This window comes from Scyliorhinus torazame, chromosome 2, assembly GCF_047496885.1.
Source record: "Scyliorhinus torazame isolate Kashiwa2021f chromosome 2, sScyTor2.1, whole genome shotgun sequence".
Lineage (NCBI taxonomy): Eukaryota > Metazoa > Chordata > Chondrichthyes > Carcharhiniformes > Scyliorhinidae > Scyliorhinus > Scyliorhinus torazame.
This window is the reverse complement of record NC_092708.1, coordinates 336533524-336549692: the sequence shown is the minus strand read 5'-3', so window position 1 is coordinate 336549692 and position 16169 is coordinate 336533524. Positions and strand designations below refer to the sequence as shown.

At 44.5% G+C, this 16169-nt stretch overlaps 1 protein-coding gene across 1 annotated transcript in view; it reads right to left on the bottom strand.

The window, feature by feature from the left end:
• Positions 1-15769: 15769 nt before the first annotated feature.
• The window catches only part of ckba (creatine kinase, brain a), a 32080-nt gene continuing 31680 nt past the window's right edge, over positions 15770-16169 (bottom strand). The window contains exon 8 of the mRNA XM_072490209.1: positions 15770-16141. Within this exon, the coding sequence (XP_072346310.1) occupies positions 15963-16141 (179 nt within the window). The 3' untranslated portion in view covers positions 15770-15962. The remainder of the gene's footprint in view (positions 16142-16169) is intronic.

Genomic DNA, 16169 nt, shown 5'->3' with positions numbered 1-16169 from the left:
GGTACAACTGAGGCTTTATTGCTCTAAGATGTGTGGCCTCCCACAGCAGCTGGCGAAATGACTGCTGAATGGAGGACACCCATATTTATACTCCACCTACTGGGCGGAGCCAGCAGGCAGGGACTACCGGTGAACCTGTAGTACAGGTCCTACCTTACATCACCTGATACAGGTACAACAGTGGTTTACCACAGAATGGGTGGAGGGATCACATTGAAACTTACAGAATACTGAAAGGCCTAGGTGAAGCGGACATGGAGAAGATGTTTCCACTCGTAGGAGAGACCAGAACCTGAGGCACAGCCTCAGACAGATGGGATGATACTTTAAAACAGAGATAAGGAGGAATTTCTTCAGCCAGAGGGTGGTGAATCTGTGGAACTCATTGCCGCAGAAGGCTGTGGAGACCAAGTAATTTAATGTCTTTAAGACAGAAATAGATAGGTTCTTGATTAATAAGGGGACCAGGGGTTACGGGGAGAAGGCAGGAGAATGGGGATGAGAAAATATCAGCCATTCGCATGGCGGAGCAGATTCGATGGGCTGAATGGCTTAACTCTGCTCCTATATTTAATGGTCTGATGGATGGAGGTCCGGAGTTCAAGTTGTTCCTTCTGCTGCTGAAATTCAGCTTTAATAAAGGCCATCAAGGCAAGCTGAAGCCTTTTAACCTGATCTGGCCTCTCCCCCATCTGCACGTCTTTTGTTTTTGCTGCAGAAGTCTGCTCCAATTTTTCAGCCAAATCTCTCACTATTTCTTCCCGGGTCTGGTAACCAAGAGACATACCATTCCTAGGAGAAAGTACTCCTCCAACATTCACCTATATCTTTTCATCAAAATTCCACCCCGTATTGGTTAAAAAGAGCTCTTTTCTGTGTCCCTGGGCAGGAGTTGCCTTGTATGTGACCACTTACTCCATGGCCCACACCGGACGTTCCATGGTGGGGAGTTCAGAGGTTGGGAGAGGAGCTCGTTAGTATGACGGTGGCCCCTCCTTTGTCTGCTGGTTTGATGACGATGTTGCGGTTGGTCTTGAGAGCGCGGATGGCGTTATGCTTGGGTGACGTTCGGGGCTGTGACAAAGGAGGGGCCACCGTCATACTGAACAGAACAGACTACTGCAAAGAAGTATACCGACAACTCAACAACCAGGAACACTACAGACAGTTACCCACAGATCCGACCAAGGAACACATCCACCAACTCAACAGACTGATCAAGACCTTGGATCCAGACCTTCAGAGCACCCTATGTGCTCTCATCCCACGTACTCCCCACATTGGAGGTCTCTACTGCCTCCCGAAAATACACAAGGCCAACACACCCGGCCGTCCTATCGTTTCAGGCAATGGGACCCTGTGTGAGAACCTCTCTGGCTACATCGAGGGCATCTTGAAACCCATCGTACAAGGTACGCCCAGCTTCTGTCGCGACACGACGGACTTCCTACAGAAACTCAGCACCCATGGACCAGTTGAACCAGGAACATTCCTCGTCACAATGGACGTCTCAGCACTCTATACCAGCATCCCCCATGACGACGGCATTGCTACAACAGCCTCAGTACTCAACACCGACAACTGCCAATCTCCAGACGCAATTCTCCAACTCATCCACTTCATTCTGGATCACAACATCTTCACCTTCAACAACAAGTTCTTCATCCAGCCGCACGGAACAGCCATGGGGACCACATTCGCACCTCAATATGCCAACATCTTCATGCACAACTTTGAACAAGACCTCCTCACCACACAGGACCTTCAACCAACGTTATACACCAGATACATCAATGACATTTTTTTCCTTTGGACCCACGGCGAAGAATCACTGAAACGACTACACGATGACATCAATAAGTTCCATCCCACCATCAGACTCACCATGGACTACTCTCCAAAATCAGTTGCATTCTTGGACACACTCATCTCCATCAAGGACAGTCACCTCAGCACTTCGCTTTACCGCAAACCCACGGATAACCTCACAATGCTACACTTCTCCAGCTTCCACCCTAAACACATTAAAGAAGCCATCCCCAATGGACAAGTCCTCCATATACATAGGATCTGCTTAGACGAGGAGAGTAACAGACATCTACAGACGCTGAAAGATGCCCTCGTACAGATGGGATATGGCGCTCGACTCATCGATCGACAGTTCCAATGCGCCACAGCAAAAAACCGCACCGACCTCCTCAGAAGACAAATACAGGACACAACCGACAGAGTACCCTTCGTCGTCCAGTACTTTCCCGGAGCGGAGAAACTACGACAACTTTTTCGCAGCTTTCAACACGTCATCGATGACGATGAACATCTTGCCAAGGTCATCTCCACACCCCCACTACTTGCCTTCAAACAACCACGCAACCTCAAACAAACCATTGTTTGCAGCAAACTACCCAGCCTTCAGAACAGCGACCACGACACCACACAACCCTGCCATGGCAATCTCTGCAAGAAGTGCCAGATCATCGACATGGATACCACCATTACAAGCGAGAACACCACCCACCAGGTATGCGGTATATACTCGTGCGACTCGGCCAATGTTGTCTGCCTCATACGCTGCAGGAAAGGATGTCCCGAAGCATGGTACATTGGCGAGACTATGCAGATGCTGCGACAACGAATGAATGGACATCGTGCGACAATCACCAGGCAGGAATGTTCCCTTCCAGTCGGGGAACACTTCAGCAGTCAAGGGCATTCAGCCTCTGATCTCCGGGTAAACGTTCTCCAAGGCGGTCTTCAGGACGCGCGACAACGCAGAATCGCCGAGCAGAAACTTATAGCCAAGTTCCGCACACGTGAGTGCGGCCTCAACCGGGACCTGGGATTCATGTCGCACTACATTCATCCCCCACCATCTGGCCTGGGCTTGCAAAATTCTACCAACTGTCCTGGCTTGAGACAATTCACACCTCTTTAACCTGAGGTTACCCCATCTCTCGATCTGTAAACACTTAATTAACTGCAAATGCTCGCATTCAAAGCATTGTCTTGCATCTTTGAATTTGTCTATATATGTGTTTCTGGCACATACCTCTTCACTCACCCGAGGACGGAGCAGCGCTCCGAAAGCTAGTGTTTGAAACAAACCTGTTGGACTGTAACCTGGTGTTGTAAGACTTCTTACTGTCCATTGTGGGCGGGCTTCATATCGCAGCGTCTTGTGAGATTGTGTTAAATCTCACGAGGTGTTGCGAGCCGAGTACATCCCGGGAGCGGGGTCTCCTGGCTTTCAATGGCCGTGCTGCGCCGGGGCGAGCTGCTTTACCGGTGCAGCATGGCCGACGGATCGCGCCCAAGTGCGGCCTCAGCGGGGCGTTCCTCGCTGAGGTTCAGAAATGAAACAGACTCCTATTTATTAATGGGGTAGATCTCGGCGCTGCCAGCCCAGGGAAACACCCGGCTAAACGTACCCGACATTGATCTGTTTCATTTCTGTGAAATTGTGCCCATGATATGTGCCTGAGCTCCAACGCACAAAGTTTAAATTGTTTTTCTACCTGGGACTCCGAAACTGGAGGCGATGGTACGTCAGTATGCTAGTAGTTGCATAAGCCATTGCATATTGTAATCAAGTGGTGCTGTTAAATTTTGTGACACTACATCTGCTAATGCATATGTAGAAGAGAAGGGAATTGCACCACGAGATCATCAGCTCTATTAACCCACATGAAATGGAATCCCTTGTGCAGAGTTTAAAACAATAATAAGAATATTCAATGAGTTTGCATTCACAAAGCTGCAACGATGTTCAATTTTACTGACTTTACTGCTGTTGGAATATCAACAACTCCAAAGTATTTCACTTAATGATGCATTTTGGATCATTCCTTCAGTGATAAAACTGTACCTTTACGAAAGTGGTATTCTGCTAAATATCTGATTGTTAGTGGGAAATTTTAAATAATCCAGAGTAGTCTTGACTATAATAAAATAATTTTAATCAGTAAATATAAAAGCAGAACAGAAAAATAAATGCACCTTACAGCATTGGTCATTTCTTAAAAAATAAAACTGTCTAGTTTCTCACTTTACAAATTGCAAAACTGGATATGAAAGATAACATTAAATATCAGTACAAAAGTATCAAACTAAATAAAATGATGCAATATAAAAGTTATATAAATGATCTGAACACGAAGCTTCACACACAATCAATTTTAACTAATCAACCTCAATGATGTGTCAAAAACAATAAAATGTTGCTTTTTCTGAAATATGAACTTAAAGAAGTTACTTCAGAGAGACCTGGGCTCCAATATTAACTCGGTGCTCTGTTCAGAGTCGAGGTGGTGATGTGACATTGGGTGGGAAATCCAGCTTGTGTCTATCTGTAGCATTTTAATGCCGCCACCTAATTGTAACTTGACTTTTGGGTTTGGCGCAGGTGGCTAAAAGAACCAATCCAGGGCAGAAATTTGGAGGAGTTTAAACAAAGAGAGGGGGTAGTTTCATCATGGATTCAGGACAGTCAAGGACTGCATCTCAATTTAGTGAAGCGTTACTCGAGAGCTATCCTTCCTCAGCAAAGGTGGTAAGAAATCAACTGCTGTAACGAAGTAAGTGACCGGAGATGGCCAATGAGGTCAACAGCAGAAGCATTGGGACGGATTTTCCTACGAGCTTTGGAATCCCAAGTCAGAGCCAAATGGGGTCCCAGGTCTGGCAGCAAGTTAGGCAACACAATTTTCCAGAAGGCAGCCTCTCAATTAGCCACCTTCATCTTTGCCACGCCATTGGGCAGCACGGTAGCCTTGTGGATAGCACAATTGCTTCACAGCTCCAGGGTCCCAGGTTCGATTCTGACTTCGGTCACTGTCTGTGCGGAGTCTGCACGTTCTCCCCATGTCCGGGTGCTCCGATTTCCTCCCACAAATCCAGAAAGACGTTCTTGTTAGGTGAATTGGACATTCTGAATTCTCCCTCGGTGTACCCGAACGGGTGCCGGAATGTGGCGACTAGGGGACTTTCACTGCAACTTCATTGCAGTGTTAATGTAAGCCTTATTATTATTAAGTGTGGCCTTTCATCATGACCCCATCACCGGGGCATGGAACCTCTCCGCTGGCCCACTGACATGCTGCCCCAGAACACTATTGGGGCTATTCCAACACCATTAAAAAAGAAAGACCTATGTGGCGCCTTAATTGGACTAACTAGCCACCTGCCCACATGTGGGCAAGATCCCTAGAGGAACATTCCATGAGGAATGGAATGGAAGCCATCCTGACATGTCTCCTGATCTTTTTCCAGCTCCATTCCTCCATCCCTGTCTCCACAATGCCAGGAGAATCCAAGCAGTTTCTTCCAGGATTAAGCTAGGGAATGCTTTGATGACCTAATCAAGGCAGGGAAGCAAAGTTCCACAATCTATTCTGCACAAACCACTTTCTCACCCTTCACTCTGCTTTATGAAATGAAATGAAATGTAAATCACTTATTGTCACAAGTAGGCTTCAAATGAAGTTACTGTGAAAAGCCTCTAGTTGCCACATTCCGGCGCCTGTTCGGGGAGGCTGGTACGGGAATCGAACCGTGCTGCTGGCCTGCCTTGGTATGCTTTAAAAGCCAGCTATTTAGCCCTGTGCTAAACCAGCCCCAAACATATTAAACCTACATCGCAACTCTTCACACACATTTACTTCTGGTTCCCTTTGTATTCACTATCGACTTCCTTTCTATCGTTTCAGCATTGCCACTCACCCCTGAACCTTCTACAGTTCAATTCCTCTTCTCAATAGTCACGATCACCAAACTGCATACCTGCCATTGCTTCATACCTCTGTTCATTCCTTCATTCAGTAGAAGATGAAAACAGAGATTACAAGGGACACGGCGGGAATCAGAGGCATTGCCTGTTGACTCACCTCCCCCTCCACCACAATCAGTACACAAATTGTTGCCTTCTCTCCTGATGACCAAGCCTGGCATTGTACAGGTGCAGGTGGCACAATTGTTGTTGGGGGCTTCTCAGGGTCCAATACCCAAAGGTCAGCACCAAAAGCATCTCAACAATCAGAGTAGGGCGCGAGCAGGCTGCTTCTACCTCTGCTGAAATCATGGGATACACCACATATGAACAAAGACGAACAAAGTTTCATATAAGGGCAAAGTGTTCAAGAATATGCACATTGGTGTTTGTCATCATCCTGGACAGTCTCACTTATGGAGTACTAAAAAGCTTATCCAGATCTGACATGCACTCAAGTACATTGCACACTTTCAGGTGACTGCTCAGTAATACACCTGATGGTCATATGGCTATTGTTGTAGTGCTCTTGATCTCCACTGGTGAGGTTCCACACATCAGTAACCATGTATGAATGGTGGTAACCTTTGTCTCCTAGCAAGCTTCCATCCTTAAATTTGCCTGTTAGTCTCAAGAGGTCAGGGAGCTTGGACTGCCAAAGGATTAATGACTGCTTCCTGAGAATCTGGTGCACATCTACATAAACCTCTGAATATGAGCCGAACAGTGAAGGAATACCTTACAATTCCAAATACTCCTGGTTCATCTGAGGATGCACAATGTCATGTGTGCAGGGTCAATAATGCCTGGAACCAGTTGGAAACCAGAGCCCCTACACACCCTGGCTGCTAGCGTCACAAAGTTGACATTATTGCCTGTCTGGCAAACAATCCATTAGTGGCTTGCTTTATGCATTGATGGCAGCTGACTTCAGAGATCCTGCATCTTCTTCCATTAACTCCTGGAAGAGTTTGGAAGCAAATAAGTTGATTACAGTGGTTTTTCACAGCCACTGGAATTGTATTCCCAAGAGATCTCCTTTTAAGAGGCTGCAGGTGTCTTCCTCCAGGTGATATGAGAATCTCAGCTTCTGAGAGCACTGGTCTTCCAAGGTGTCAAGGAAGTTGAGCCTTCAACTGAACATCCAGTTACACCGATAGCGCCTCATGTGAGTTCTTCCCCTCTGTTGCTCCCTGCTCTGTTGATCACCTGAATGTTATTGTTGCTGTTGATGGTCATCTTGCTCCTTAACTAATCAGAGGCAGTCAAGTCTTCATCCATCCTAAACTTAGTGGGGCAATTTTCCGGCCGTGTAGTGCCCGGCGCAAATCCTGCTATGTCAGGAAAATAGCGAGGGAGGTCCAAAACAGGATCAGTGCCAGGCACTGAACAGTGCGTTATGCCCCTGGCCCATTGCAGCTGACATAATCTGCTTCACGCACTCACTGGGTGTGAGCCACTTTAGCATATTAAAAGCAGCATTTCTATATTCAAAATTGGCTTGAAGCCAAATTCTCTTGGCCCCCACTATTCTTTCACCTGCCGGCGCAAAGTGAAGCCGGTGGAAATCATTACTGGTCTCCATCACTGGAGACCGGATGTGATGACCGAGATTGGATGTGATGACCAAGCCAGGAGGCTCGGAGGACATTGTAGTCCCCAGGTAGTTGGGACATGGCAAGGGCAGCCACCTGGCACTGCCAAGTTGGCACTGGCCAGGGTGCTCAGGGGAAGTGACAAGTTGGGGGGGGGCATCATGAGGTGACCCCATAGCGGGATGCCGCTCACCTTGGGGAAGGGGAGCCACTGATACCGGTGATTGGGAAGTGGGGTTCTTTGCCCGCAAGGAGGTGTCGGGGCCTGAAAGGAGACCCATTGAGTGGGTTGATGCTGGTGAAAATGGTGGTTGGGGGTAGGGCACTGAACCCCAATGGTGGCAATGTTGTGGGGGGTGGGGAGGTGATTAGGGGTCTTTACTGTCACTTTGAGGTCGGAGAACCCTGATCTCTGTGAAGTCAGGCTTGCTGGCAGGTTTAGGCTCCTTACACTGTCGGTGCATATCACGTCCCCAGCGGAATAAACGACGTGCTGGAAGATTGCGATAGAAATTAACAACTTTTATGTTGCGATTCGCACTGATTTTTCCTAGAATTTACAGTGCAGAAGGAGGCCATTCGGCCCATCGAGCCTGCACCAGCCCTTGGAAAGAGCATCATACTTAACACTGTCTCCATTCTAGCCCCGGAACCCAGTACCTCCTCTTAACCTTCTGGACACTAAGGGGCAATTTATCATGGCCAATCCACCTAATCTGCACATCTTTGGACCATGAGAGGAAACCGGAGTACCCGGAGAAATGAATGCAGCCACGGGGAGAAAGTGAAAACTCCACACAGTTACCCGAGGTCGGAATTGAATCTGCCTCCATGGAGCGGTGAGGCAGCAGTGCTAACCACTGTGTCACCTAAACTTTGAGAAATTCCACCCAGCATCTCCAAAGTGCACCACTTCACCACAAGTACAGTCAACAAACCTTTTCCCATTGGGAAATAGGAGTATGGCTATGAGCACTCCATGTTTATTACTGTTGAACATCTGTCTTCGAACAAGCCCCATGAATTACCATTCTTCACACCTTGATCTCAATGGCGAGTTTCATGGAGCCCAGGAAATTTATGCATGTGTCATTCAATTTAAATGCTGGTTAAAAGATTATGTCAACACACTGATTGAAATAATCAAATTGATACATCACCTCAGTGGAGGAGGATACAGTCACACAGCCAAACATGCCCAAATTAAAATCATTGCGTTGGGGCTGCCTTTGGTCACATTGACATTTTCGACAAATTAAACATCGCCACTTGCACCTAAACTCATGTATTCCTCAATGTTAACATTACTCACCCCACCAGCACCAAACCTTTAATGATGCAGAGTGCATGGTGTACATACTGTACACTGAGATTAACAACCACAGTGAAGGTCAGAAGGTTTGACCTGCAAACCTACAAGCGGTAGATATATCATTATTGTTCCAAATCCTGGTGATACCAATTGATCTCCATCTTACAAGTTCATATCTTCAGTTCAGTTCATTGCAAACTAAGTATAAAAGATTCCTTTATAAATCCACACAAGTGTTCTAATTTTCCAAATCTTTCTTTAAAAAAAAGAATAAATTTCCAGTTGAAGTAATATTAGAGATTTAATTTCAAAATCAATTTTGGACGCATCTGTAAAATAGAAGAATAATATTAATTTCTGGATTGCTTTTTTTGCTATCATGTAGCTCTTCTTTTTCTGAACTTTGATAACTTCTAAGCGGCCAGCATGGACATGATGGGCCAAATAGCCTCCTTCTGTGCCGTAAACCTCTTTATGTTTCTATGTTAGCTAAGTAGATTGACATTACAGCAGATTGACATATAATAGTGAGATGTTGACTATTGCCCTTAAATCTCCTATGCTGCAGAACTTCCAAATACCAGCTGAATTATTTTACAAAGGCAGAAATGCTTGCTGGACTGTCCTGTTGGCCAGAATTGGTGCTATGTAAAGGGAGCTTATGCAAAGCGAAGTCTGCAAAGGAAATGGTGTACACTTGCAAACCTCAACTCTAATACTTCCATAATTGCAATATTAATTCAATGAAATAAAGTATTAGGATATGTTGATGAAGGTACGCCTGCTACCTTCAGCTTTTTAATGTAAGCATTCAGCACCAGAACAATACTTGAAACGACTGTATTAAAGTTGAGGTTTAATAAACCTACATTGCTTGCAGCCACTTAATTAATAGCAACCTAATTAGATTTGCATAAAATGCCCTTCCTATATCCCCGAGTACTTCGAAAGGTGGGTTACATCATAATTCACAAAGAGCTGCACCAAGAAATCGTGTGATTCCGCATAAAAATGTCATTTTTATAATATCCATATTCTTTCCATTCCTAACCATCTACAACTACTACGATAGTCTCCCTCAACATAGTGCTTGACCCTATATATCTACTTTCTGAGCAGTGAGTGGACTATCCTAGATAAGTATAGGCAGATGGTTTTATATAAGCTTGCCCAGGAACAAGTTGCCTATTTTACTGCAGCCCGAAGAAAACTGCTACTCTAATTGAATTAACAATCTTTGTTCTAATCAAGCAAAATGAATGTTTCTCCTTCGTTAACCCATCATTGATACTATGTATCAAGGGGCTGTTTAGCACAGGGCTAAATTGCTGGCTTTGAAAGCAGACCAAGGCAGGCCAGTAGCACGGTTCGATTCCCGTAACAGGCGCCGGAATGTGGCGACTAGGGGCTTTTCCCAGTAACTTCCTTTGAAGCCTACTTGTGACAATAAGCAATTTTCATTTCAGGGGCAGCACAAGTGGATAGCACTGTGGCTTCACAGCGCCAGGGTCCCAGGTTCGATTCCCCGCTGGGTCACTGTCTGTGTGGAGTCTGCACGTTCTCCCCGTGTCTGCGTAGGTTTCCTCCGGGTGCTCCAGTTTCCTCCCACAGTCCAAAGACGTGCAGGTTAGGTGGATTGGCCATGATAAATTGCCCTTAGTGACCAAAAAGGTTCGGAGGGGATATTGGGTTACGGGGATAGGGTGGAAGTGAGGGCTTAAATGGGTCGGTGCAGACTCGATGGGCCGAATGGCCTCCTTCTGCACTGTATGTTCTATGTCTCTTAATTTTAATGACCTGAGAGGTATTAACCTAACAAATTTAAGCCCACTTTAGTATCCTAAAGAAATTGAATATTAAGTAAAGCTCTAATGTAATTAAATGAATATTGAATTACTTCCCAAAGCAAAGTTAAGTTTTCTGAAAAGCCAAAATCACGATCAGCAAGGGGGTGGAGAATGGACATCAAACCCGAGATAGAGTCCGACGTCGCTCCCGTAATTCGCCGCCAATTGCGTGCGCGCGATTGACGCAGCGCCAGTCGGGTTCCATTTAAAGAGGCCCCCGCGGCAATTCACAAAGTGCAGCTAGCAGAGTTCCCGACGGCATGGTTCTCTCAAGGTCCCACCAGTCGGGAATTCGGCCTGGCGGCTGCGGACTCGGACCGCGCCCGCCCTGGTTGGGGGGGGGAAATCCTTCACCGGAGGGGCCTCCAGGACGGCCAGGCAACCGATTGGGGGCCACTGACCCGTGCGATCTCGGTGGGGGGGGGGGGGGGCCTATCTTCTTAGTGCCGGGGGGGGTGGGGGGTATCTTCTTAGTGCCGGTCCACGGTGTGGGTCCGCTATGCCGTGCAGGGCAGTTGACGCAGCCCGCTGCTGTGCGCATGCGCGGACCCCTGACCGGAAGTGCAGGGGCCCATATCGGTAGCTTGAGGTGCGAGGACTATTCCGGGCCCCTGCTAGCCCCCTCCTGGTATGAGAATCGTTTCCTGACTTTCTTCAGGAAAGTCCGGAGTGATTCGCCCGCGTTTTTCCGAGGGCGTGGGGACATAGCTCCATTATTGGAGAATCCCGCCCCATGTACCTGCCTTTGGTCCATACCCCTCAATACCTTTGCTTAACAAAAATCTCAGATTTAAAATTAACAACTGATCTAGCTTCAACTGCTGTTTGTGGGAGTTCCAAACCTCTACCACCCTTTGAGTGAAGACATTTTTCTTAACATCTCTCCTGAATGGTCTGGCCCTAATTTTTAGACCATGCCCCCTAGTTTTTGAATCTCCACCCAGCGGAAATAGTTTACGTTCATCTATCCCATCTTTCAATGTTAATACCTTGAAAACTTTGATCCGATCACCGTAACCCTTCTAAATGCTAGCAAAAACAGGTCTAATTTGAGTAATTTCTCCTCGTAACACAACTCCTGTAATCCAGGTATCATTTTAGTAAGCCTACGTTGCACTCCCTCCAAGGCCAAAATATCCTTCCTAAAGTGTGGTACCTAGAACTTAAGTAGTTTTACTAATTCTGTTCTTCTGTGAACGTGCTCCAGAAAAATATCCAGAGGCAATGTTGCTGTATACTATTAAACTATTACGGTTTATTGATGATACCAAATGTGCATTTTCAAACTTGAAATTGATGGGCTAATTTAGTATTTTTCCAACATTTTGTTGATAATACCAAACTTACCACAGTACTGCAAGCAAATATTTTCCACTCCCTTTTAGATAATGTTGCAGGTCTTTGATTGCTTTCTGGAAAGTGGTGGACATACTCTAGAGTCAAATATTCTGTGGGAAAAGTGAAAAACTGAAAATACAACCATTATATAATTATCTAATTTGCTTCAGAAAGTAATATTTCAGGCTACAGTACGAGTAATTTGAGACATGACATATGGTAGGTTGGCACGCTTAGGAGGAATGGTTCTTAAAACCTTCAACCTCAAGGGAATTGTCCTCATCTCAGTTCTAGATCAATTGTGGACTCATTTATAGGAGATTGAGTGCTATGATTAGTCAACAATTAAATTATTGTTGCACCATGCAAATACTAGGTAGATGGAACACTTATCCTTCCCGTCTGCATTCCCAAACTCCGCTCACTCAGCTCTCTAAATGTTCACAGGTATTCTTTAAAGTTTGCAAATTGGAACAAATCCAGTTATATTAAGAAATGGATCTATAACCATGCACTGAGCATATGAACATTCATAGCCATAATGAAATTGTTTATGCCACACCTCCCAGGAAGGTTGACCTGCAACTTCTAAACAATTTGTTACAAGACCCCAGGTCACACATTAATTTTTATTCATTAGCCCTAGTCATGTTTGGGGACAGAACCTACTTTTAATAGCGTCAAAATTTGCTCAGGGAATTAGCTACAATGTGGGATTCATGTCCAAATTAACTGAAAAGGAGCTGCAGTGCCTGTAGTCGACCAATAAAATCATCAGCTCAACTATAATTAGTGAATTTATAAATGAACACAAACTCCAGCTTCATTTTGAAAGCATTCACATTCTAGTTTCGATAATCTATCTTAAAATTTGTAAACACTTTTACACAAATTTCACTGGAGTTAAATCAGATCACCCTCAAAATATAAGAGTAAAAATGTTACCATAGCGACATAACTAGATCCATTATACAGCAGTGTGTTGGTGGCTGATACAAGTGAATTAAAACAAAATGTAGGAGGAGGCTGTCATACAGCCCCTCAATGCCATGAAGGTTATGGCTGAACAGGGCAGCACGGTGGTACAGTGGTAGCACTGCAGTCTCACGGCGCCAAGGTCCCAGGTTCGATCCCGGCTCTGGGTCACTTTCCGTGTGGAGTTTGCACATTCTCCCCGTGTCTGTGTGGGTTTCGCCCCCACAACCCAAAGATGTGCAAGGTAGGTGGATTGGCTATGCTAAATTGCCCCTTAATTGAAAAAAATGAATTGGGTCCTCCAAATTTAAAAAAAGAGATTATGGCTGAACTTGCTCATCAATTCCACTTTGAGGTGGCACAGTGGTTAGCACTGCGACCCACAGCATCGAGGACCTGGGTTTGATCCCGGACCACTGTCAGAGTGGAGTTTGCACATTGTCCTAGTGTCTGCTTGGGTCTCACCCCCACAACCCAAAGATGTGCAGGGTAGCTGGATTGGCTGTGCTAAATTGCCCTCAATTAGAAAAATTAACAAATTCCAGTTCTACCCCTTAGGTTTGAGGCAAACACTTAAAAACCCACAATCCTGCAATGGTCTTCTGTATGTAGTAGTAGTGTGAAACTAGTAGCATAATGGTTAATGTTACGGGATTGTCATAAAAACCCTAGCTTCCTATAAAAGGAAGGAAATTTGCCATCCTGGTGTCAGCTTGTACGTGACTCCAGACCACACCATTGTGCTCAACTTACTGCCCAGTGAAAAAGCATAGGAAGTCACTTGTCTCAAGGGCAATACTGGCCTCGTCAATAACATCCACATCCCATAAATCCTTAAACACGAATTACACCGTTGACAGAGGACTGTTGGCAAATGATTAAACAGAGGAGCAAATTAAGTACCTACAGGACAATATGCTTCCAAATTGATGGCCATGATCACAATGAAAGATATTTATTGGTTTGGTTAAGAGTAGCAGGGTGTTCAAAAGTACACATGATACTTCCAGTTTTACTTGCACATTTTCTGCAAGACAATTCTGGAAAATTATTCATAGCTGCTTCAGGATAGGAGCCATGTACATAATTTCAGCTGTCTGAGGTTTTATGTATCAAGAGGATTAATGTGAGTAGAAATATTTGTCCATCTGATAGACATGACAAGGTTTCATGTTTTTACTCTTCGAAGTCAAGGTAGGTTATGTTTAAATGACATCATATTAAACATTGTTATAGCTACAGAATTTGGAGTCCACAGATTTATCATCATGTCATATCCAACATAGACAGGAGAAAAAAAAAAGAAACACTGGAAGCTATGAAAAGCAGTTGTTAGCAATACCAGATCTTCAACAATACGACAAAATTAACTAAAGCAACTAAGTCGTAAAACAATGATTTTAGGCTTAAGAATGTCCAGCACACTGCTGATGTTGGAAACAGTGCAAAGAATGCAAATTGCCTGAGTCACTGTCTGTGTGGAGTTTGCACATTCGCCCCATGTCTGCGTGGGTTTCACCCCCACAATCTAAAGATGTGCAGTGGCCCCTTATTTGGAAAAAAAAATTAATTGGGTACTCTAAATTTAAAAAAAAAAATGCAAATGGCAAACCTTTAATGTGTGGAAGTCATGTGTTTCTCATGTTGAAAGTATCGCATGAGGATTTCCTGAGTTCATAGGATTTCCTGAGTTCATAGTTTTTTTCCAAGGCTTGCAAATTCATTAGAAATAACAGATTTACACTGAGTCACCATAACAACCAGAGACAATCTCAAGTTTATTCAAGGTAAGCTTTGGGCTGCACAACAAAAAGGATAGTTTAACCCTGGACTCATCTATTACTGTAGTATTTAAGAAATAGTCCTGGAACCCAAGACACCTTGGCATCATGAGGGTCCATAAATGTGGACAGCTGGGAAGATATCCACTGACTACACATCAAGAGGGGGTGGATTACAAAGCACAAATGATTTAAGTCACTGACCACAAGTGATAGACAAAAGGCCCTACTTTGAAATCGCAAAGACTTTTTTTTTGGGGGGGGCGGGAAATAAAAACATTTTTAAAGTGCAAAAAGGCAACTTGACACCTTGTGCAAATTTTTGTTGTCGAGACTAGAATTACAATACTGGGTTTATAACCAGTGGCCCTTTAATCTACCTTCAGATATCACCAAATAGTCTTGGGTGTTGATCGTTTTAAGCGAGAGGAATAGTTGGTGCAGAATTGCAACAATGTGTTTTTAAAATTGAAAGCAATGGCTTGTTTGGAACAGGAACAGGATTAAGGATTCACCTTGAATCAATGACTGCTTAGCCAACTGTACAGCACAAGGTGACAGACATGACGTAGTCAAGTAGAGGAGTGCGGAAAAAAAAGTAGAGAAAGTGGATTTCCAGAAATAGGGAATCCAAAACAAAGCTCCATAAAATCATGAATAAATTCAAAAAGAATTAATTGTGGAGAAACTTAGGCCTGCCAAAGTTTGCATAGCTCGCCAGTCCTGCCACTGGGGAATGCGTAGCAGGAGTCTACTTGGAGGCCAGAAAATCCCACCCTTGTTCCACATTCCAACTATTGAGTAACATTCAGCCACAGTAATATGAGACAAATCGCATAGGAATACAAGGTTGCAATGATATTAGATGAAGGGTGCCTGCAGGCGCATGTGGAGCATAAACAGGCATGGATCATTTGGGACAAGTTATCTGTTTGTTCAGTTTATGTAATGCAGCAGAAGAAACCTTTAGCTAACATTACAATTTACTTCCATCATAAATCAAAATGTTAATTTGGATATGAATGCAAAGACCTGGTATATATAAAAAAAGTTCAGACAGGAAGCAGTTTAGATATAGATACCAAAACCACCAAAGCAAACAATAGCTGACTAAGAAAAGCTGAAGCAAGATTCTAAGAAAATTACTGTGCAACTCATTTGTAGGGAGAAAGTATATTTATTCATTTTCATCCATCAGCAACAACAATGCAATGATAATTTCAAGATTACTACATTTATGGAAGATATTTTGCTAAAGATGACACTATTCCCAATCCATCTTGGGGGGGTTTTCATAATATTATACAATATATCCAGTGAATGGTTTAGAAGTTGTTTGATAAAGTGACTTTACTTCTGAGCTGGGATAAGGCCACTAATGGCCTGACCCTTTTCAAGGCATTTCTCCATTTCAATTAGCAGCTTGACACCATCAATCACCATTTGGACCAATTCAACTTCAGAGAAGCCCAGACGGTCAGCATTGGAGATATCAAAAATGCCACCAACTGCAGCAGTATCCACACCACCTAGCAGGAGAGGCAATAAAACACCAGT